The sequence below is a fragment of the Pongo abelii genome, chromosome X (assembly GCF_028885655.2).
Source record: "Pongo abelii isolate AG06213 chromosome X, NHGRI_mPonAbe1-v2.0_pri, whole genome shotgun sequence".
In the NCBI taxonomy this organism is placed as follows: Eukaryota; Metazoa; Chordata; class Mammalia; order Primates; family Hominidae; genus Pongo; species Pongo abelii.
Genome location: NC_072008.2, coordinates 40,888,530 through 40,912,434, shown reverse-complemented (window position 1 = coordinate 40,912,434; position 23,905 = coordinate 40,888,530). Strand labels below are relative to the sequence as shown.

Genomic DNA, 23,905 nt, shown 5'->3' with positions numbered 1-23,905 from the left:
TTTATACAAAGTTTCAGAGAACTACCAACTCTCTAGTTAATTTTGATGAAGATGTTTTCATTAATAGTCTGGTTTAGTATTAATTTAACCTTGAAATAAGAAATCGGTCCTGATTTGCCACCTTCATTTTTCCATCTGCTGAAATGCCATTTCAGAATGTATAAAAGTACTTTCGGAATTAGAAGAAAAGTGAGAGCTTCAGCAGAACATGTCAAGTCGTTAATAACAGGAGTTGAACCTTATGTTTGAAAATTAACTGAGTGAGTTAAGTGCAAGCATAAACTAAAATATATATGACTTTGAATTTAAGAACCACTAATAACTGTGTTCTAATTAACACAGTAATCTGTTCAGCCAAAGGATACTAACAGCCATTCTTTGGACTGTGGTTAATTTGATAACTTCAAGAAGTTATAACTTTGCTACCCTGGATTCTGATCCAATTTCAATATAAAAAGTTGTTCCTTTCATAGTTTTTTCCCCCCAAAAGAAGTGCCTATTACATTTTACCTTAATGTTTATTTATCATCCAAGTGTTCTTGATATAAAATCAGTATACAGAAAATTTTAAGAGAACTTACATTCAAGGGACGTAGAGGGAAAAAATGTGTATTTCATTGTTTCTTGTGGAATTTTTTTTCATTCGGTTTGAGAATGGACAGTGTGTCTAAGGATGTGATTTAAATTTACTTAGGATGGATTTAGCATTGAGGTTATTAAGACAAAGTTAGCAGAGGCCAACCAGCACTGTGCTGCACAACTCCAGGAACTCCATGGTATGCTCACAATTTTCTGTAAGTTGCCTCCGCTTCCAAGTGGCCAGTGATTTGTTAAAATACCTTGCCCAAGAATATAACTGATTGATGAAGGGGCATATTTAGGTCAATATAAAATAATAGCAAGTATTTACTGAGAGCTTACTGTGTGCTGGGCATTTTCTTAATATTTCAATGTGTATTTAATCCTCACAACAACCCAATGTGGTAGGTTATTGATATCCTCTTCTTAAAAATGAGTAAATGGAGGCCCAGAGAAATGTAATTTGCCTGAGATCAAATTAAGGTTGCTTAAGATCAAACTGCTAAGAAGGGGCAGTTTGAGTCTGAGCTAGTGCTCCTAAGCACTGGACATTTTTGTTGTGAACCACAGTCAGGGGAAGGTTTAATGTTTAGACTCTTTCATCAGAGGCTTTTAACTACACACAATTTTTTTCAAGCTCAGAAAGCTCACTAAAAACAACTACAACTAACGACTTGACACTTGGAGTTGACAATCCCAGTGCCTTCTGACCTTTGTGGCACTTCTTTGGAACTTAAATCAGACTTCCATGTGCAAGGAGCACTAATTATCATATAACCAAGAATATTAGATAATTATCGTCTAACCTTTGCTAGGTGCTTCAGGATGCCCTTATCTGGCTCAGGTGTGCAGCCTTCTAGAATCCAAGTGATGTGTTGCCCTAAAGAGGCAAACGCCCCCTTCTAGGTGGTCCAGTGGCGGGGGATTTTGAGTTTTGGGTCAGCTTGGCACACCGCAGGCAGCCAGCAGTCACGTTTCACTAATACCTCAATTTGCTACAGCTGGTCTGTGGCCTTAGGAACGAGTAACTCTAGAATTGTATAATGCAAAGAACATACACGATTCAAGCAGTGTGCCCTGAGCACCTTGTACATCTGTACAATAAAAGTTAAAACAGAAGTGCCCTACATTAGGAGAGGAAGTCGAATCGGATGCTGACAGGGTCTCTGTTTGGGGGGGACCAAGAGGGCCTAAGGGTTTCAAGTAGTGACTGCTTCCCCAAGCACCAAGGTTGTTAGACGTCAGACGTCACCCAAGTGGGGTGGAGCCGACGTGCCCCGGAAGTCAAGACGCCCCGCCCCGGGATCGGTGGCACCGCGCCGCGCAGGCGCAGGCGTCGCTGCCGCCGGCGCAGGCGCCACTGCCTCGGGTACTTCCCAGGCTCCGCGCCTGCGCACTGCCGTCCGCCACGCCCCGCAACCTCCTGATTCCAAGGGAGAGACATGGTGCTGTCGGAGCTAGCGGCGCGCCTCAACTGCGCCGAGTACAAGAACTGGGTGAAGGCGGGCCACTGCCTGCTACTGCTGCGCAGCTGCCTGCAGGGTTTCGTCGGCCGCGAGGTGCTCTCCTTCCACCGCGGCCTACTCGCCGCAGCCCCCGGCCTGGGGCCCCGCGCAGTCTGCCGCGGCGGCTCACGGTGCAGCCCGCGCGCCCGCCAGGTGAGCACCTGGCTCGGGGCCTTGACCACCGCCCCCACCCCACCCCTCCTCATCCCCGTTCCTGTCCCAGACCCAGAGCGCAAGTGTCCTGTTCCTTCCGCGAGGCGGGGCCCACCGCGACGTCCCTCCTTCCTGGGCCCCTCCTCACCGCCGCCCCCTGTAGTTTCAGCCTCAGTGTCAGGTGTGCGCTGAATGGAAACGGGAGATTTTGAGACATCATGTCAACAGAAATGGAGATGTGCACTGGGGAAACTGCCGGCCGGGCCGCTGGCCCGTGGACGCCTGGGAGGTGGCCAAGGTAAGCGCCTGAGGCGGGGACGGAAGGAGGAAGCGGCGGGTCACCCAGCACTCGGGGTGGCTATCTGGTCTTGTGGACGCCGGGGCCTCATAAACAGATGCAGAGAGATTGATTGATCAAGGGTCTAGGCGGTTCAGGGGTGGTATGGGGGACCCAACCCAGCTTAGTGAAGTAGAAGCTTTCTTCTACCCGTCTGCTTCCTGAGGGCATTTGAGTTTGTTACCCCTGCTTGGAAAGTTATAGGAAAGATTTCTACAAGAGATGCTGGGGCAAGATGTAGAGCGAGCATCATGAGCACAGGCAGGGAGGGAGGGAGACTTGTGTGTGGCCTGTTTGAGGGTAAGGCTCGCTGAACAGCTCATCAGCTCTTTTTTGGCTATAGGATGCCTAAGGATGACAGAGTAAGCCAAGGGAAGTTAGAGCTAAAATAGCACCTTAAGTGCCCAGTTAAAGGCACTTTGGGGAGCTGGGAATGGGGTAGGCAGCCGGATCTGTCTTCAGATCTTGGCAATGTCACTTACTAAGTAGATAGAGTGGGAAATTTTTTTGCCCAGTAAGGGACGGAGAGGGACAGCCAGAAATGGCTTCCTAACACAAATCGACTTTAGCAGTCAGTCTACATGCCAGTAGTTATCAGCAGGCACAGGGTGGGCACTGGAAAGGAGCAGTGCCTGGGAAGCAGGTGATCTGAGTCCTGGCTCAGCTGCTGTGGTGTGACACTGGGCCAGCTTGTGCTCCGCAATCTCAAAAATGAAAGGAATTGGGGCCGGGCGCGGTGGCTCATGCCTGTAATCCCAGCACTTTGGGAGGCCAAGGTGGGAGGATGGCTTGAGCTCAGGAGTTCAAGACCACCCTGGATAACATGGCAAAACCCCGTCTCTACAAAAAAATACAAAAATTAGCTGGGTGTGGTGGTGCGTGCCTGTAGTCCCAGCTACTCAGGAGGCTGAGGTGAGAGGATCACTGGAGCCCGGGAAGTCGAGGCTGCAGTGAGCCGTGATCACACCACTGCATTCCAGCCTGGGTGACAGAGCAAGACCCTGTCTTAAAAAAATTGAACTGTATCAGGGGTCCCCAGACTTTTGGGTATCACGAGCCGGTAAACCCACCACACCTACACCTTCTTCCCCATTTTTTTCCACTGCAGCCATAGAGTTGCTGACTTCTATTTTTACCTAGAAAAGAGAAAAAAAAAAAAACAGAAAGAAAGAAAACTCTGCCCTTTACAATGCCTGTCCCTCATCTGTTTGGTCTCCGTTGCTGCTTTCACACCATTGGAATCCTCTTGTAGCCTGTACTACCTCCTTATACCACTCTTTGCTCCTCTTGGTTGCTGTCACCTACAGACCTTCTAGTCCAACCCCATCCTCTCAGTTTCTGGGCTCCTGATTCTAGCATCCTCTGCTTCACTCCCCCTCAGCCTCCGGCTTGCATGCCCACACCTTGGACCTTGGCACAGAAAGTCTCAGTATCTAACATCCTGCTGGCCTTTGGCACACTTATTCACACACCCCTGCCCCCAACCCTGTGCCCCATACTACTTCCACCTCTTTGAGGCTTCCACTGCTTCCTGAATACCCAGCACCCTCTGTCCTCCTGCCTGCCTTTGTCACCTCAGCTAGCCCAGATTCCATGGCCCATCATTATAATCGGTCCTTTGCTGTTATCTCAGCTTTTTTTTTCTCCTTTCTCTGAACTTGCCTGGCCCAACTCCAGTCCTGATGACATTTTCTGCTTCTGATTAGTGGGAAAGAATCTCACAAGGGAACTAACAGGTTTCACTTTCATTCTTGATCATGAGCCCCAGTGGTCTGGCCACATCTCTCTCTAGGCTTCTGTTTCTGGAGACTACTACTTTTCCCTGGCAAATCCCTGCTCCCGTTCCTCCGCCCTTGCTCATGCTTCACGGAATTGATGGAGGCCCCTGGACATATATAGTTGTCTCTCCTTATCCATGGGTTATAGCTTCCAAGACCCCCAAGGGTACCAAAATCCACAGATGCTCAAGTCCCTGATATAAAATGATGTATGTGGTATTTGCATATTACTTACATACATTCTCCTATATACTTTAAATCATCTCTAGATTACTTATAATACCTGATAGAATGTAAGTGCTATGTAAATAGTTGTTATGCTATATTTTTAAAAAATTTCTATTACTCTTTACTGTTGTATTATTTTTCTGAGAATTTTTCATCCACAGTTGGTTGATTCTATGAATGTGGAACCCATGGATATGGAGGGCTGACTATACTTCCTCTTCTTTTTGCCAACACCAACTAATCTCCATGTGCACCATCTGTTTCCTTCTGCTACAGAGGAGGAAGGATGTCTCTCCTCTTATTGCCTCATACCTCCACTCGTGTGTTGGATCTTATCCCTTTTCTCTTGCTCAAGGCCTTTGAGGCTTCAATTGTCCACTCTCTCTCTTGCAGCTCATTCCCATCTCCATAGAAAAAGCTTTAATATAGCCATGGTTTATTTAAATTTTTTAAAAGAAAGAATTAAACAGTTACCACATGACCCAGCAATTCCCCTCGTAAGTATATTCCCAAGAGAAATGAAAACATACATTCATACAAAAAAATGTACACAGATGTTCATAGCAGCTCCATTCACTATAGCCAAAAGGTAGAAACAACCCAAATACTCATCAGCTGATGAATGGAATTTTTAAAATGCAGTGTCTCTGTACAATGGAATATTGTTTTGCTATAACAATGTAACAAAGGAATTAAGTACTGATACAAGTTACAATGTGGATAAATCTTGAAAACAGTATGCTGAGTGAAAGAAGCTAGTCACATATTATATTTGTATGAAATGTCCATTTTATATAAATTCCATTTAGACTCCATTTGTAAGAAATGTCCAGGCCGGGCATGGTGGCTCATGCCTGTAATCCCAGCACTTTGGGAGGCCAAGGCGGGCGGATCACCTGAGGTCAGGAGTTCAAGACCAGCCTGACCAACAAGGAGAAACCCCGTCTCTACTAAAAATACAAAAAATTAGCCAGGCGTGGTGGCACATGCCTGTAATGCCAGCTACTCGGGAGGCTGAGGCAGTAGAATCGCTTGAACCTGGGAAGTGGAGGTTGTGGTGAGCTGAGATTGTGCTATTGCACTCCAGCCTGGGCAACAAGAGGGAAACTCCATCTCAAAAAAAAAAAAAAAAGAAAGAAAAGAAAAGAAATGTCCAGAATGGGCAAATCTACAGAAGCAGAAGTAGATTAGTGGTTGCCAGGGCTTTGGGGAATGAGGGATGATAGCTAATGGGGATGGGGTTTCTTGAGGCAGTGAAAATGTTCTAAAATGGACTGTAGTGATGGTTGCACACCTCTTTATGCTGGAAACCACTGAATTATAATGTGTAGATGGGTGAATTATATCTCAAGAAAGCTGTTTTTTTTTTAAAAACACTTGAATAAATAATTGGAAAATAAGATTTTAAGAGGCCGGATGTGGTGGCTCATGCCTGTTATCACAGCACTTTGGGAGGCAGAGTTGAGAAGATTGCTTGAGCTCAGGAGTTCGAGACCAGACTGGGCAACATGGCGAAACTCCATAACTGTCTCCACAAAAAAATACAAAAATTAGCCGGGCGTGGCTGGGTGCGGTGGTTCATGCCTGTAATCCCAGCACTTTGGGAGGCCGAGGCGAGTGGATCACTTGAGGTCAGGAGTTCAAGACCAGCCTGGCCAGCATGGTGAAACCCCGTCTCTACCAAAAATACAAAAAAAAATTAGCCAGCTATGGTGGTGTGTGCCTGTAATCCCAGCTACTTGGGAGGCTGAGATGGGTGGATTGCTTGAGCCCAGGAGGTCAAGGCTGCAGTGAACTGTGGTGGCACCATTGTACTCCAGCCTGGGCAACAGAGTAAGACCCTGTCTCAGAAAAAAAAGAGAAAAAGATAAATGTCCCTTGATCCATTCTCTCCTGCTATCTCCCCATTTCTCTATCTGCCTCCCATACACAAATCCAGCAGAGCATCTCAAAAAAGAGGTTTCATGCCTGTTCTCCTCTGCTCCCACTTCCTCTTCAACCAACTCCGCCTCGGCTTCTGCCCCTGCCACTCCACTGCATCTGTGACCTGGTCTCTTTTACCTCCCAGAGCCATTTGGCATTACTGGCTGCTCTTGAAACCCTCTTGGCTTTCCTCCCATCTCCCTGGCTTTTCCTGCTCAGCCTCCTTCTGAATGTCTTTTGGCCTTCCTCGGGACTCAGGGCCGGGCCTCTTCTGTTCCCTTCTCTGGTGACATTGTCCAGGCCTGTGGAGTTCAATGCTAACTGGCTCCCAAATTGGTGGCTCTAGCCCTGCCCTCTCTTCTGAGTTCTAGATACACACATCCAACTGCTTACTTGCCCCCTCCACTCCATCGCCTATGGAGCACATTTTATTTAGTTCTAAAGTAGAACAGTTTGTCTTTGCCCCCCACGCTATGCCCATTCCCTGTTACCAACTTTCTAGAGTCACTTTTGTTTCAGCTCTTTCCCTCTCAGTACCCCCTCTCTCCTTGTTTGTACCTGCAAAATACTTTTGGAATCTTCTTTTCCATCTCCACATCACAACTCTCACCCTCTCCTACCAGGCCTCTGCTGCTCTGAGCATCTGTGGTCGGTCCTTCACACAGCAGCATGTGCAGTCTTCAAATGGGAATTAGATCGTTCTATAACCCTTGCCTAAAACCCTTGGATGGCTTCCTGATGGCCTTAGAATAAACCCCACACCTTTCCAGAGCCAATAAGGCCCTGCACGATTGGGCCTCTGTTTATTTTCCAGCCCCATCTCCTACTCAGCGAAGAGACAGTGGAGGATAGAGAGAGGCAATAACATGTTTCTCACTGCTGTGTGTTTGGCATGTGGAACACGGTGGTATGCAATACAATTTTAAGACACTGCTTTTATGGTAAGGATGCAGCAGAGCCTCCCTGTTGGCTTCCAGTTCTGAAGAAAGGGAATAATTACTAAAATAAACTTTTAGCAAGGACAGGCACGGTGGCTCACGCCTGTAATCCCAGCACTTTGGGAGGCCGAAGCAGGCGGATCACTTGACTCCAGGAGTTTAAGACCAGCCTGGGCAACATGGCGAAACCCCATGTCTACAAAAAATACAAAAAATTAGCCAAGCATGGTGGTGCATGCCTGTAATCCTCCCAGGTACTTGGGAGGCTGAGTTGGGAGGATCATTTGAGCCTGGGAGTTTGAGGCTGCAGTGAGCTGTGATTGTGCCACTGTATTCCAGTCTGGGCAACAGAGCAAGACCCTGTCTCTCAAAAACAAAACAAAACAAAAACTTTAACATGGAAGAGATTGGCTTATATTGGTGAGAAAATGCCAGACAGGACCTACCTTATAATGGAAAAGAAAAACTACTACACCTGTTTCGGAGGTGACTAAGACCCCACTAACTTTGCATTTTCTTCCCAGCAACAGCTGAATTCAGCAGTTTCTTTTTTTTCCTTTTTGAGACAGGGTCTTGCACTGTCACCCACGCTTGAGTGCAGTTACACAATCTCGATTCACTGCAACCTCCACCTCCTGGGCTCAAGTGATCTTCCCATTTCAGCCTCCGAAGTAGCTGGTACTACAGGCGTGTGCAACTATGCCTGACTAATTTTTTTTTTTATTTTTCAGAGCTGCTTTTCTTCAGTTTCATGGCATTAGTTTGCCTGTTAGTTAGCTTCTTTGTTAACCTTTTTAGCATCCATAATAGACTTTTTTTTTTTTTTGAGACAGAGTCTCACTCTGTTGCCCAGGCTAGAGAGTAGTGGAGCAATCTTGGCTCACTGCAACCTCTGCCTCCTGGGTTCAAGCGATTCTCCTGCCTTAGCTTCCCAAGTAGCTGGGATTACAGGCGCGTGCCACCACGCCTGGCTGGTTTTTGTATTTTTAGTAGAGATGGGATTTCACTGTGTTGGCCAGGCTGGTCTTGAACTCCTGACCTCAGGTGATCCGCCCGCCTTGGCCTCCCAAAGTGCTGGGTTTATAGGTGTGCACCCGGCCCAAAATAGACTTCTTTCAGAGGGTCGGCATGTCTGTGGCTATTAAGGCACAGAAAGATAGTGGTGGTACTGGCTATTGTACCTGTTGATAGGGGCCAGCCAGGGTTTACAAAATTCTGAATTATGTGGGGCTCAGGTGTATGATTTCACCACCATCAGGAGCGTAGCCCTGACTCTCCTTGGCATACATGAGCACTTACCCCAGCCTTTTCAGAATGCTTTCATGAGCAGCTCTGTAGGAGGCATTGTAGTTGCTTGCCTATTGAGATGTGTTTTCAATGGAACAGGTCTCTTAAATAAAAGAGTTTTTTTTGTTGTTTTTTGTTTTTGTTTTTGTTTTGAAACAGGGTCTTGATCTCTTATCCAGGCTGGAGTGCAGTGGTGTAATCAGAGCTTATTGCAACCTTGAACTCCTGGGCTCAAGCAATCCTCCTGCCTCAGCCTCTTGAGTACCTGGGACTGTAGCACACACCACCATGCATGGCTAATTTTTTTTTTTTTAATAGAGATGGGAGTCTTGCTTTGTTGCCCAGGCTGGGCTCAAACGATCCTCCTGCTTTTGCCTCCCAAAGTGCTGGGATTACAGGAATGAGCCACTGTACCCAGCCTATTTAGAGTTCTTATTGCGAGTAACTTTTTGTTCTAGTCCCTTGGCAGGAGTGTACGCTTGTGATTCTTAGCCTAGTAAAGTTGTTGCGTCCCAATATAAGTTGAGAAATATTTCAGGAAAGAAATACGCCCAAGCTTTCCCATAATACCATTTTGGGGGTCTGTGCCATAAAATTCCTTCTAAAGGCAAGATCCTGCTAGCTTGAGGCCCTTCTGGCATATCTAGTATCTCCCATCCCCGGATTCCATCTGTAACTCCTATGTGGGTCCTACTCGCCTTGCACCGTCTACATAATAATTGCCAGCATTGATGTCCTGGTTACTAGCACGTGCCCAGCACTGTGCTAGTGCTATACCTGCATTCTTTTATTTCATTCTCACAATATCCTTTGAAGTAGATAAGGACAGTTATCCCCCATTTACTGATAAGGAATCTGAGGGTAACTTGACCAAGGTCACAGCTGGCAAATGGCAGAGCTGGCATTTGAACCCAGTTTGCACTCCAAAGCCCAGACTCTTAATGTAATACTTCCATACCAAACTTCCTCAAGTCATTTAGAAAGTGTCCACTTTCATTTTATTTTTAAATCTTTTTATTTAACAACTCAACCACTGAAATTTCAGTAAGGAAAAGAAAAAAGATGCCTTCCAGTTATGCTTTCTGTTTATATGCCATTAAAACAGAATGGAAAGCCTGTTATATCATATGTATCTAATAGCAGGGATAGTACAGCCCTTCAGTTATTGCCCTTGGCCAAGGTTTAGCTGTGACACTGTTTCCCTACTTGCATTATGGGCTCATGAGGCTCTAAGTTGAAACCTCAGTGCATAAGAGAACTTCAGTCATCATTTGGAAAATAGACAAGTAACCATTGCCTTTCCATCTCCTAGAGTTGGAAGAGGCTCAGGTCCCCCTCCTCCCTCCCTTGCTATAGGCCTTCATGCCCCGAGGACTAGCAGGCAAACGAGGACCTGAGGAATGTGATGCAGTTGCTCTTTTAAGTCTCATCAACTCCTGCGATCACTTCGTGGTTGATCGAAAGAAAGTCACAGAGGTAAGAGCTGTCAGATTCAAAAGCATACCCTGAGTCAGTTGGGTCTATGCTGTGAGAGCCAGTCGTGAGCTACACCTGTGATGCTAAGCCAACCATGCAGGTATAGCACGTAGTAGCTCCCCGGAACAGTGGTGTACAAAGAAAGTTAGACTTGGGTTCGAAGTTGGCATCGCTAAGCAAACTAGTGTGGCTCATATCATGTCTTCTGTGATGTCCAAGAACCCCAGTGCAAATGCAATCGAGTAGTTCTCCTGAATTAGTTTCCTAACAGCTCATTGTGCCATTTGCCACTGAAGTAGATGAACCTAAAAGTCTCTTCCCTGTTCTGCCATAAACAGAACCAAAGTAATTTTCCTTATTAAAAAAAATACAGAACATTGCATCATTCTGCCCGTTGTATGCCAGCATTTGAATCCTACCCTTCTGAATCTCATTGGCTAAGCAGCTGCAAGACCAAATGGTATGGAACTGAAGAAAATGTGAACACTGATGGATAACAGTGTCGGAATAGATCACTGTGCTTGTTAGATTTCCTCTGGGAAATTTAGATTTTTCTCTAGTTCACCAGAGAACAACTCATACATTTATTATCCTGAAGGTCATTGGAAACAGTGTATAGCTATACCTGGATTAGTTATAATAGGTAGAGAAAATGCATGTATCTTTTGTCTGCATACCAGCAACTACCAGGATTGAGACTCCTTTATGATATCAGCAGAAACAAAGAACTGTCATAGTGGTTGACCCCTTTGATATCTTTTAACCAAACTGTGGAAGACTTTATAAGAATTATATATTAATACATGATCAGATGACCATTTTTCTAAAGATAGAGGCCAAAGTTTATTTTCTTTTCATCACGGTTTCCACATCAGGAAACTCCCTGGACCCAGCTTCCTGGTGCTCCAACAGTATTTAAAAGACTTTTGTATTGTCTGCTTCATCCTTTGGGTATACCAAGAGCTGATGCGCTTGCTCTTTGGCAGGTTGTTTTAAGTTAAGGGATTTTGGGGGAATGTGGAATACCCAGCTGGCCACAAGACTTCAAGGGCTAAGGATAGTTGTAGGCTTATTTGTATTTCTTACCCTGACTAATGTATTATTCATGTGACTGGGGATTGAACATCCCCTCAAGCCTCAACGGCACTGACAGGTACCTACAGGTTATGTTAGGAATTTCTGGATTGCTTGGAAATCTGCTCCAGAGACTCAAGGAGGGAGAAAAGGCTGAACTGTTGCCCAGGAGCCATCTTTTTATTCCTAGAATCCTGTGGCCATAATCTGGCTTATTGTCATGTCTTATTTGTCCTGCATGATTTTTTAAAATTTCAAATTAGTTGTCATAAAAATCTAAATTTCCAGTTTTCTCATGAAAAATCAGAAGATCTGGGAACACAGGGCTCATGTAACTCCCATGGCAACGAGCTGCGTGTTAAGTAGAGGCTGCCCCTTGAGATAGGGCCTCTGCTTTCCAGTTTGCCCCGAACCAGTCTTTTAGTAGGGAGATGACTCCTTACCATTACACATGGCCAGCTTCCCTCAGGCTACCTGCCTGACCCTTGAAGGCAAAAGGAGAACTTCACTTCTTGGTGTCTGCCCTCTAGACAGGATGAAACTAAATGTGGATCCAACTTGCGGGGCTGGAGGGCTGAAGTGTCCTCCACTCTGATACAGGTACATGCCAGATTATGCCCATGATCCCAAGAAAGTTCCAGCCCTTCTAATCTGAAGACTGTTCTTGTTGATTTTGTAATTAACAAAGCCTCTCTATGATTTTTTCTTTGGGGTGAAAGATCTCACTTTACCCCGTTGTTTGATTTTGAAGCCTTTTATCTTTTTGTCTTTCTGCAGGTAATTAAATGTCGTAATGAGCTCATGCACTCTTCAGAGATGAAAGTATCTTCTACATGGCTTCGAGATTTTCAGATGAAGATCCAAAATTTTCTGAATGAATTCAAGAACATCCCAGAGATTGTGGCAGTATACTCCAGAATAGAACAGGTAAAAATCATGTTTAATAGTTCTGGCATACAGAATGAAGAGAGAGAAAACAACAACAGCCACACATTTAGAATTTAAAGTTTATTAGATTTAACCTAAATGTTAGAATGTAAGCAGGGGAAAGAATGCTGATATGAAATCTGTAATTATGCTGGGCTGAGAAGCTTTTCTGTGGTCACAGTGCACTATTAATATGGATCCATTTCATTATGTTTAATTATAAATTATTTGAGTAATTCAGTGGAATATCTTCTTCATGAAATCAGTTCATATATTTGTGTGGCAATCCCTCAGCTGTTGACGTCTGACTGGGCTGTTCACATCCCCGAGGAAGATCAGCGAGATGGGTGTGAATGTGAAATGGGAACTTACCTGAGTGAGAGCCAAGTCAGTGAAATAGAAATTCAGTTACTAAAGGAGAAACTTCAAGAGATATATCTTCAAGCAGAAGAACAAGAGGTGTTGCCTGAAGAGGTAAAAGAAAAGTGTTATAGGCTCTGTGTGAGTAAACAACCCAAAGAAAGATTCTGGGGAGGAGGAGTAGCTCATCTTAACAAATAATTAATTGTGTTTTTGATTTATAAGTCAAATAATTTCCAGAAGTGTGAATATGCGTTTGGCACAGAGTAATATTACCTCTTAACAAATATTTTCACTTTCACATCAGCAAACATTTGAATGCCTAATCTGTACCACAAAGTGGAAAAATGTGATAAAGGCTACAATAGAATTCTGAAAAAAATGCTCCAGACGTTCTCTGCTGGTCAGGTGGATTGCCAAAAAAGATTTTGCCAAGAAGATGCTGTTGAGCTGTGGCTCACAGAATCAAATAAGAGTCTGACAAATTGGCAAGAGAAAAAGATTCTTCTTGGCAGAGGGCACAGTACTTGCAAAAGCAGGAAAGGATAGTCTGAGCCTGGGCAAGAACAGGTGAGCACACGAGCTATGGCCAGGTTTGTGGATGGTAAAGTGGGCTGGAGCCACATGCCAAAAGGTTTCCTAGGCCATGCCACGGGGTTTGGGCTTCGGCTTCATTCCCAAAAAGCAGTCAAGAAAGGGTGATAGGATCAGATATAGCTTTGAGGAAGTTAACTCTTGTGGTAGTTGGAGGTTGGATGAGTGGCTAGCAATTACCCAGAAGGCTCTTGCAGTCGTGTGAAGGTGAGAGAGAACAGAAACTAGGGGCTGTGGTGGAGCTGGGTTCTGGAGGCAGTGCCTGAGCAGAACTGATGGATCTTGGTGGCCAGGGAGATTACTTGGAGCATGGCATGGGGCTGGAAAAGGGTGGAGAAGGTGGGGAGAGGAATGTTTAAAAGATCATCAATGTTTCTAGTTTAGGACCTGCAGACTAATGATGGTCTAAACTACCAAGTACAGGAGAAACAAATCTCCTTTGTCACATGCAAGGCATAAAAGAAATTAACAGTAGTAGAATTATATTCCAGTAAGGTTCAGAAATATTCCAGCACTGGCTGAATTAGACTTCTAGATCACCAGGAGATATTGGAAAAATCATTTCACCTCTCCATTCCTCCTTGTCCAAGGAAAGTAGTTTTGCTGGTTACCTCATTAAACATAGGGAGAGTTTATTAAATGCAAATTCACGGAGCTGTGCTCCTTGCAGATAACTATGCCTGTATTAACCATTCCAGCTTTGATCCAGGTGCTTTATTCAGCATGGTGAGCCCCTTTAGCACAAGGACTTGGTACCCCTGGTTTTTTGGGTGTGCCCACCATGGTACACCATAGGTATTTAAAATGATGTATTAGAATGTTTATCTTCTCTTTTCTAAATCCATGTGTTTGAGTTCCTCTGTCTTTATTTTATAATGCCATTAGAGCCCCAGTTTTCTTTCTGCTGCTGTTTTCAGAAGCTAGAGCCAGGATTTTGTGTCAGTTGAGAGCTGGAAGGGAACCTGGCAGTCATCTTATATCCCCTGCTTTGCATGTGAGGCAAGGGCCCCAGGGAGCTTGCACTGGGGCTGAGGGCTGGCCCGCAGGTCTCCGCCTTCTGATCCTGTGGCTTCCCGCCTGCTGTGCTGCAGATCTTATATACTGAGGAGCTGGCAGCTGTACATTTTGAACCCCCATTATCTGTTTTACAGAAAGGAAATAGGGATTAATTGGCTTGTCTTCTGGGTGGAGTCTCTAGGTGGAGTTGATAAATTCTCATTTTTCATGCTTTCTCTTCAGCAGACCATGGCATTTCTCATAATATTTCAGTTGGTCAAAATGTGAGGATTGATTGGCATGTTGCCTCAAAAAAGTTGGAGGTCAGGTTTCTACATATATGAAATTTGACGTCTTCAGAAAGTTCAGTACCGTATATGATTTTCCATCTTCTTTAAGGTTAGTTGCCAAAGTCAGAGGATTTGTTAAGACCAGATTTCAATGAATCTAAAATGCTGTCAATTGTAAAACATACCATTATTTCAGTTACTTCTAAGAAAGAAAAAATAATGCTGCCAGTTTATTACAAGACACTATCAATGGTAAGATGCATTCTCATTTGAGACGTTACAATAGGAAAAAAATGTGCATCCCGGGATCAGGAAATACAGTGATTATATTATGACCCCAGGACTTTTGTTATGAATGTTATCAAGACCTGTTTCTTGTTTTTGTTAAAACAGTAGGGGTAAAGGCGAGGTGCGGTGGCTCTTGCCTGTAATCCCGGCACTTTCAGAGGCCAAGGTGAAAGGATCACTTGAGCCCAGGAGTTTGGGACCAGCCTGGGCAATGTAGGGAGACCCCATCTCTTAAAACAAACAAACCAACCAACCAAAAAAAGTAGGGGTAGGGTTAGAAAGCTAAGTTGAGAAAAATGATTGATGGTGGTAATTCAGTGTGACAGCTCCTACAAACACATCGTGGAGTGCCACAGAGAGCCCACCATCTCCACGATTTTCTATTTGTTTGGCGAACCTTAAAGGTATAGAACATTACAAAAAGTGGGTGTACACTGTGCATGTATTGCTGTGATTGTGAGATTTTTTTTCTGCTTCGGAGCCAAATGGGAGTAGCAGCTGCTCGGCCCCCTTGTAACACATGTGGAGTTTGTGTTGGCCATGGGCTCATCTGCCCCAGAATTCGGCTGCCACCTAAGTGCCCTTCACATAGTCCTGCCAGCCCTCATTGCTCTGTTAAAAAAAAAATCCAACTAAAGAACATTGAGCACAGTTAGTGGCTAAAAAACTTGAAAATAATTTTCACAGACTTTAAAATCATGACTGATTTCTTAAATCCTGGTGAGCCACCTTCACAGAGACCTGCGGGGAAGCTCAGGGATAAGGGACGATGACAGCGTGTACTCAAGGCCATTGGGGAAAGGATAGAAAATGACACTTCATTTGTTATATTCTAGAAATTTTTATTGAGCACCTACTGTGTGCCAGGCACAGTTCTAGAAGCTTGGTATGCATCAGTGAATGAAACAGACAAATATCTCCATAGTGGGAGACAGATACTAAACAGTAAACGTAATAAGGTAATGATGTGGGGCAGTAGAAGGAGAAATCCAGTGTAGAGCAGAGGGAGGGCGATCAGGATTGGCAGAGCGGGGACGAACGTCAGGTTGCAGTAGGGTAGTTAGGGTGGCCTCTTTGAGAAGGTGAGACTTAGCAATACCTTGAAGGAGGTGAGGATTAGCCATGTGTGTATCTAGGGGAAGAGGACTTGAAAGAATAGTGGGTGAAGAGGTCAGAGAAGTGAAGGGAGAGGAAGCAGTTCCTACTGGGCCTTGTGAGCCACCGGGATGACAAAAGGAGCCACTGGCTGCAGTGGTGAGGGTACCACGGGGTACTGGAGGGGAGGGGCCAAGATAGAAGCAGGTAGACTGGTAGGAGGCTACTGCAGTGGACCAGGTAAAAGATGGTGGTAGCCAGGCTGAGGGTAGAAGTGTAGAGGTGATGTGAAGGTGGGCAGATGTGGCATGTGAGAGAAAGAAAGAGATCAAAGCAAGGCCAAGAGTTTTGACTTAGGTGACTGGAAGAGTGAAGTTGCCGAGCGTCTTTTACCTCCAACAGTAGACCAGCACGTAGTAGACTGTCAGTAAATTGGACATTTATTAAATGAATATAGTTAGGAAGGAGGGAATGGACCAGAGATGCTGCTAAGTGCTTTCAGTAGCTTATTTCTGATCCTCACAAGAATCCTAGGTGGTAGTGTTATCATCATCCTTAATTTGTATACCAAAAGTAAGCTCAGAGAGGTCAAATATCTTGGCCAAAGTCACACAGCTAGTTAAGTGACAAAGCTGGGCTTCAGTGTCCAAGTCTGAATTTTCTACGTCCCAAATTTTTCTAGTACTTTCAGTTTTTCCATCTCTACTTTCTCCTCCCCCTTTACGTATAAACATGCAAAGCCTTCCCTGTTCTTAATACTTTTTTTTAAAGCCTCCTTTTGATTCGTCCTCCCAACCCCAAGCTAAAATAATCACCCCAGCCAGAACACCTCTTAAGCACATTTCAAGAGTAAATGCATTTGTTGCATTTCACAAAGGAGAAAACAAGTTCCAAGAAATGTCAGCTATGGGACACTCCTGTTGAAGATAATGGGAAAGAAAGGCAATTTGGGATGGAAAAGAGAACTGAAACCTTGAGCAAAAGAAAAGAAACTAAGTGGAACAGAGCACATCAGTCCTGAGAGTCTGCAGGGGGGGTCAGGAGGTAGCAGCACAAGGACCGCCGTTCCCGGGTTATCATGTGAGAAAGTCTCCGCTCAAGTGGAGGGGCACCCCACTGAGGGCAAAAGTCCATCTGGGAGCATGCATGTGGTGCCCAGGCCCTGCTGGTGCCATCACGGACATCTGATTAGAGCCTCAGGAAGACCCTGAGGTGTGTCTAGGGCACCGGGCACGGTCACTGAGAGCTAACGATGCAGTGCCCACAGTTCCTAACGCGTGCTGTGAACAATGTCATCCGTGTGATCTTCATTTCACATGTCTGTGGTTTCCAGATTTATTATTTAAAGCCCAAGCATCTTGCAGGAGCTCTAGGCTAGTTTCCAGCTGTGTATTAACCAGCTCCTGAAGGGCACATTCCCGGTCTACTTACAATCTGAAACCCTGTGGTCATCTGCAGCTCCTCCCTGTCCCTCCCCACTCCCTGTGCATCCTGGCCACAGCCATCCACCTCCCTCCCATCCCCAGCAGCCATGATCTGGCATCTGGCTCTTTCATTTGCTTACTTCACGATAACGTGAGTATTTGCTGGGGTTCCACCCCAGACCTGCTGCACGGGAATCAGTGATGTACACTCTGCAGTTTAAGAACTACTGCTCTCTTAGGGCAGGGTGCTCCGTTATTTTTCTTCATTAGATTTATATAACCCTGACTTAACTTGCAGTTGAAGGTTCCCCATTTAAAAGCATTCATCGCTGGGCACGGTGGCTCACACCTGTAATCCCAGCACTTTGGGAGGCCGAGGCGGGCGAATCACCTGAGGTCAGAGGTTTGAGACCAGCCTGGCCAACATGGCAAAACTCCGTCTCTACTAAAAACAAAAATTAGCCAGGCGTGGTGGCACGTGCATGTAATCCCAGTTACTCAGGAGGCTGAGGCATGAGAATCGCTTGAACCCGGGAGGCGGAGATTACAGTGAGCCGAGATCACACCATTGCACTCCAGCCTGGGCGACAGAGCAAGACACTGTCTCAAAAAAACAAAAAATATACACACACACACATACACATATATATATATATACATACACACATATATATACACACACATATATATATACACACACACGTATATATAAACATATGTATATATCCATACAGGTACAGAACTCAAAAGGGATTTTATTTATTTGTACACATACACAGGTGTGTATGTATAAAATGAAGCCCTTTCATGTAAAGGCAGGAAGTTTTAAAGCAAAAAAATGGAAGGAGACAAGCGAATACTCCCTTGTATACCCCCAGAACCAGTTATCCTGGGTCACTTTTTTTTTTTTGAGTGGAGGATGCTTTGTTTTAAAGGATTTGTTTTGTTTTTCAAACTTTAACCTGTCTGTGGACAGATGCCTGTAGCCAAGATTTCTGTCTCTTGGGCACGTGAGTAGGAGCCAGTCTGGAAGCTAGTAGGTTTTTCATTTGAATTACAAATCTGCTATAAAATCGTCTAAGCTATACATTGCATGGTTTCCTCTTGCAGCTCTCAAATCGACTAGAAGTGGTGAAGGAATTTCTGAGAAACAATGAGGATCTTAGAAATGGCCTTACAGAAGATATGCAGAAGCTAGACAGCCTCTGTCTACATCAAAAACTGGATTCATGGGAACCTGGGAGACAAACACCTGACAGGAAGGCCTGAGGTGAGTTCAGGCAGATGATGGTGTTAAAGAAGGACAGAATCGCCTCATCTCTTTCCTGTCTATTCTCTCATGTGAGGCCATCATGAACACACAACAATCTAATCTGAAGTTTGCCTTTGTCCTTATTGTTTCAAAGAAAGGACACTGAGGTTTGTGTTCTTTACTTAATGATTCTTACGTCTGTGAAGTAATTCAGCATCAACTCCCTGTTTAGCCAAATATACCTGAAGTCATTGGTCTAGAATTAAATGAATCAGCTTTATAACATAATCAAAAAGCATTTCTGCCTTAAAATGACACCATTGATGCCTAGCTCTTACCATGGCATTAATAGCAATTGACTAATTTCCATAAGAACTTCTTAAAATGAGTAACTGTCTTCTGCATTTTACTTTTTCCCCCCTCAAATAAAAAAAAAAAATAAAACATTCTCTTTCATTTTAGGTTGCCCGTCAACAAAAATCAGGCATGTTCTGTGAAAGTCAGCATGGCTTCCATCTCAGACATCCTTTTCTGTGCAAAAGGAAAAAGTTACCCGAGTAATGTACCCAAACAAAAAGGAATTTTTGTTGTTTTGTCCTGGACTTTCCTCTAACTCTTTGGAATTATTTTAATATTTATAAACTTGGGGTTGTATAATCTATTGCAATAAAAAATATTAGATACTCTATGCCAAAACTTGCTACCAGGCCAGGTGTGATGGCTCACACCTGTAATCCCCAGCACTTTGGGAGGCCAAGGCGGGCGGATCACCTGAGGTCAGGAGTTCGAGACCAGCCTGGCCAACATGGCGAAACCCCGTCTCTACTAAAAAAAAAATACAAATATTAGCCAGGTGTGGTGGCATGTGCCTGTAATCCCAGCTACTTGGGAGGCTGAGGCAGGAGAATCGCTTGAACCTGGGAGGCAGAGGTTGCAGTGAGCTGAGACCATGCCACTGTACTCCAGCCTGGGCAATAGAGCGAGATTCTGTCTCCCAAAAAAACAAAAAACAACAACAAAACTTGCTACCATCCAGGGATTTTTTGCTACTTAAAAGGTGAATTTCTTTTCTGGTCCTAAACTGTAGCTGCTTAACTTAGTAAAGGCTGTGTTTGGCCAGGCCTGTGCCAGAGGCTCACCTGGAGTGCTCCACCCACTGGCAGGCAAGTCCTATTCCTATTCACCCAGGATCCCCAAGGCTGGACTGGGATATAAATGTTGGGATAGGAAAGAAATATTTCCTTTTTAGAGGAAAGCAAGAAGAAACATTGCCTGAAAGGTGATTTTCTAGTCATTTCCAATTAGTACAGAAATGTTACTGCCTCTGGGTGCAGTGGTTCACGCCTGTAATCCCAGCACTGTGGGCGGATCACATGAGCCTAGGAGTTTGAGACCAACCTGGGCAAGATGGCGAGACCCCATCTCTACAAAAAAATTTAAAAATTACCTGGGCATGGTGGCACACACCTTTAGTCTCAGCTACTCAGGTGGCTGAGGTGTGAGGATCCCTTGAGCCCAGGTGGTCAAGACTGTGGTGAGCTGTGATCATGCCACTGCACTCCAGCCTGGGTAACAGAACAAGACCCTGTCTCAAAAAAAAACCCCAAAAACTGTTACTACTAGGTTGCAGTAGCCTAAGGCAGTAGGGCAAGGAGGTGAGCCCAGGCTGGTCTGTGGGGAGCTGGAGAATGGTGACTCAAGTGACCAGTGGACAGGCAGGACTCAGGCCAGCATTACAAGCGGGGATGTCAGGCAGGAGCAGGGGAGCTTCTCGCTTGGCAGCTGGTTTATGGTACACTTTTGAAAAGTAAGCTCCCGGGGCCTGGCCCTCACATGCTCAGTGAATATTTGTCTGAAGGGTCCCCTCATAGCTTGGGAGTATTCACAGGCCTAAATGTTAGTTATACTGTTAACTAAGCCTCGTCCTTCGTTACGAAATTTAAAAATGAAATTGCAACATTCTTGTGGAAATTCAAAGACATCATTTTCTTTCAACAAATTCACACATTCGTTCATGCTTCTTCTATACCTTTTACCCCTAAAGTCATCCACTCCTGACTTCCTCCTGCTGGTTTCCCAAACTGCGCAATGACTGCCCCATCATAGGCAGTGGTCCGTGGAGTCGGCCTCACTTTCACCTTTCCCTGCATCTACTTGTTTCCAAGGCCAGTGGTACTTAACTGGGTCAAGTTGCCTGTGGACCTTCAGGAACAGAATTGCCATGTTCCTCGCTGCCTGCAGGAAAGGCTCCATTCCAAGCCCAGTGAAGATGTGTGCCTATCCAGCCGCCCACCAAGGATGTCATCTGTAGAATGGGTGGAGGGCAGGGGTTTATTTGGTATATATTATTACATTAAAATGCACTTAATATCACTCTGTAAAGCCCAGATGAGTGCAAGTGTGCCTGTAACTTCCTCCTTTAATCTGTCCAAGTAGTATTTAGTCTTTAGTCTTACATTTTCTTTCTCCCTTTATTTCATGAAATTCCTTGCGAAAACTTCAACAGTAAAGAAAGAAATTTTGTTCATCTCACAACTCTTCCAAATGAAGAAACTTAGTGAAATATTTCCGAGCTTCTAGATATGAGGTACAAAACTTGGGATCAAATGGAATCTTGATTCACTAACCAATTTAAGATCTGACTTCTAATTTTAGGAACTTTGGGTTATGAACGCTTCCATTTTATACCTGTGTCTAGTTAGTTTCTGCCTATCCAAGAAGCTTTTATCAAGGGTCCACCATGTGCCAGCCACTGAAGTAGATATAAATACAAGGATGTGTAAGGTATGGATGATGGTATACGAGCTGTCATCTTACTGGATTTGTCCGCTCTGATAAAGATACGGTTCCGAAAACTTTTTAAAGCCCTAGAGAGGGCTTTAAGGCAGTGTAGCATCATACATAGAGACATCAACCTGTTCATATCTTTCTATTTAACAGAACTGTGCACCTGGGCACAAGGGTGTGCACAACAGGATGTGTACAGCAGCACTGTTAAAGTGTAGCACATCCATACTACAGGATCTTATGCAACTGTTGGAAAGAATGAAGCGATGCTGCACTGTGGTCATGCAGTGATCTCTAAGACTTATTAACTAGAAAGCAAAAGGTTTAACAATGCATAGCAGCTGGGTGCGGTGACTCACGCCTGTATTCCCAGCACTTTGGGAGGCTGAGTAGGGCGGATCACCTGAGGTCAGGAGTTTGAGACCAACCTGGCCAATGTGGCGAAACCCTGTCTCTACTAAAACTACAAAAATTAGCTGGGCCTGGTGGCGCGTGCCTGTAATCCCAGCTACTCGGCAGGCTGAGGCAGGAGAATCACTTGAACTGGGGAGGTGGAGGTTGCAGTGAGTCGAGATCACACCACTGCATTCCAGCCTGGGTGACAGAGGGAGACTCCGTCTCTAAAAAACAACCCAAAAAAGAAAAAAAATGCATAGCAAGCTGTAATGCTCTTTGTGTTTTAGAATAGTAGAGGTGTGGAAAGTTGTTTGCTTTTCCCCAGTTTTTTTTGCTGTGTTACCTCTGAAGGGAATTGAGGTAGAGGGGAGAGTTAGAAGGAATATTCGGCTTTTCTATTTTATATCCTCCTGGGTGAAATTTTTACAACAAACATGTACTGGTGTATTTTGAAATGTTTTTAAATTTTTGTATTTCAAAATAATAAAATATAAATTCAAACTGCAAGCTGGCTGTGTCGCATTTCCTGGACTATGTTGTAGCCTCCATTCCTCTATTTTGTAGCTCCACCTCCAGGGTCACCTGCAAATTGTCAGGGTCGTGGGAAGAAGCCCAGCAAATGGATCACTTTCTACATAGGGCTGTCTGTTTCATCGTGAAGCGCCTTGTCTTCGTCCAGCAATATGATTTGTTCTCAGCCTCTCCCTGGGACAAAATATGTGGCTCATAGTTTTGAAAGAATTAGAGGAAAAAAATGATATTAGCATTATAGTTGCAAAGATAAAGCAGTTCTTTGGATTTAGCCTGTTCTTCACCAGGGAGCTCAGAGTACCTAAGGAGGAAGACATTACATATTCAACTCAGAGTAAAACACCTGATTCTGGGAAATGACTAAAGCGTGTTGGCGACAAAAACTGGAAAACTAGCTCTGCCAATTCAGGAAATGTTACTGGTTTTATAAAGTTGTGGAGATCTGTAGACAGTTTAAATTGCCAAGGTTAGAAAGGATTACGTTTGAGAGTTTGGGAAGATTATGAAATGATTGTTACCCTAATGATTTAAAAAGTTCATTTTTATTAAAGTATGAATTACTTACTTGGCTTTAAACACTAATATCCTAGACAACAAAGGGTCTAAGTGAACCCAGCTAACTTAGTTGGGTGGGCATATTATGAATTAGATGCCGTAAGTGGAGCATTGCATTATTGTGGAGGTGTTGCAATCTTTTGGATATTTCCTCGAATCGTTTTGACCTCTAAATTGTAAGTATAGAGTAATAGGAAATTAGCAGCAGAGGTTACCTCCTTTTCCCTCACCAGGTTAATTAGAAACCTACCTGCTCTGAAATGTCTTCAACAGACAATGGCCTTTTATTGAAACAGACTGAAATTACAAAATGCATATTGTAAGACAACCTAAAAATATATTAATTTCTACTCATGAAATCATTAGTGAAGTGGATATAAAGTTACTCATTTCATAACTTTAAGCACTGGTTTTTAATACTGCATTGTAGACTGAATTATCTAAAACATTAAGACCCACTGTTATCTTCCAGAGATTTCTGCTTCTCAAACCCATGCTCTATGATATATGCGTGTTAGTAATGACCACAAAACTGTAAACTGAGCATTTTGTGACCTCTCTTTGGGAAGGTAGGCAACAAATTTACATGCTTTACTTTCCTACTGACTACCAGAAAGGCATGAGAATTCTTATTTTAGCACCACGTGTGGTAGCCAGCATCCAGGATGGCCCCTAACAATGCCTGCTTCCCATCCTCATATTGTCCTCCCACAGTGTACCAGAGTTGTTTTGTGTGAACACAGCAGAAGTGATGGTATGTGACTTCCAGGATGAAGCTGTAAAAGGCTAGAACTTCCATCTTGGGCTATCTCTTGGAACACCACTCTGGGGGAAGCCACGTCACAAGCAGCCGTATGGAGAGGCCCAGATGACAAGGAACTGAAGCCTTCTACAAACAACTATGAGCTTGGAAGCAGATCTTCCAGCTCCAGTCAAATCTTCAGAGACTGCAGCCCCAGCTGACAGCTGAGAGTCCTTGAGCCAGAAGTCCCCCACTAAATCACTCCCAGATTCCTGACCTTCAGAAATTATGTCAGGTAACTGTTTTAAACTAAGTGTTGGGGTGATTACACGGCCATAGATAATACACTACCCCCATAGTTCGTTTCCCACCCCATTACTCCCCACTCCC

At 44.4% G+C, this 23,905-nt stretch overlaps 1 protein-coding gene across 3 annotated transcripts; it reads left to right on the top strand.

The window, feature by feature from the left end:
• Positions 1–1,943: 1,943 nt before the first annotated feature.
• On the top strand, positions 1,944–22,194 carry CXHXorf38 (chromosome X CXorf38 homolog). 3 transcript variants are annotated; one of them, XM_002831544.6, is made up of 7 exons: positions 1,952–2,237; positions 2,401–2,535; positions 10,085–10,204; positions 12,056–12,205; positions 12,500–12,679; positions 18,363–18,522; positions 18,967–22,194. In XM_002831544.6, exons 1-6 carry the CDS (start codon positions 2,022–2,024, stop codon positions 18,519–18,521), a joined length of 960 nt encoding a protein of 319 aa, XP_002831590.2. In that variant the 5' UTR covers positions 1,952–2,021; the 3' UTR covers position 18,522; positions 18,967–22,194. The 3 variants fall into 3 exon arrangements, with proteins under 3 accessions (XP_063577464.1, XP_002831590.2, XP_009233012.2); XM_063721394.1 differs by lacking the exon at positions 12,500–12,679 and having other exon boundaries at positions 1,944–2,237; XM_009234737.4 differs by lacking the exon at positions 10,085–10,204 and having other exon boundaries at positions 1,960–2,237.
• The last annotated feature ends 1,711 nt before the right edge of the window (positions 22,195–23,905 follow it).

Bases quoted from the DNA above. Each gene is read 5' to 3' on its own strand.
- CXHXorf38 (XM_002831544.6), top strand. From the start codon at position 2,022: ATGGTGCTGTCGGAGCTAGCGGCGCGCCTCAACTGCGCCGAGTACAAG. The intron at 10,205-12,055 runs GTAAGAGCTGTC...GTCTTTCTGCAG, and splicing joins ATCGAAAGAAAGTCACAGAG to GTAATTAAATGTCGTAATGA. The intron at 12,680-18,362 runs GTAAAAGAAAAG...TTCCTCTTGCAG, and splicing joins AAGAGGTGTTGCCTGAAGAG to CTCTCAAATCGACTAGAAGT.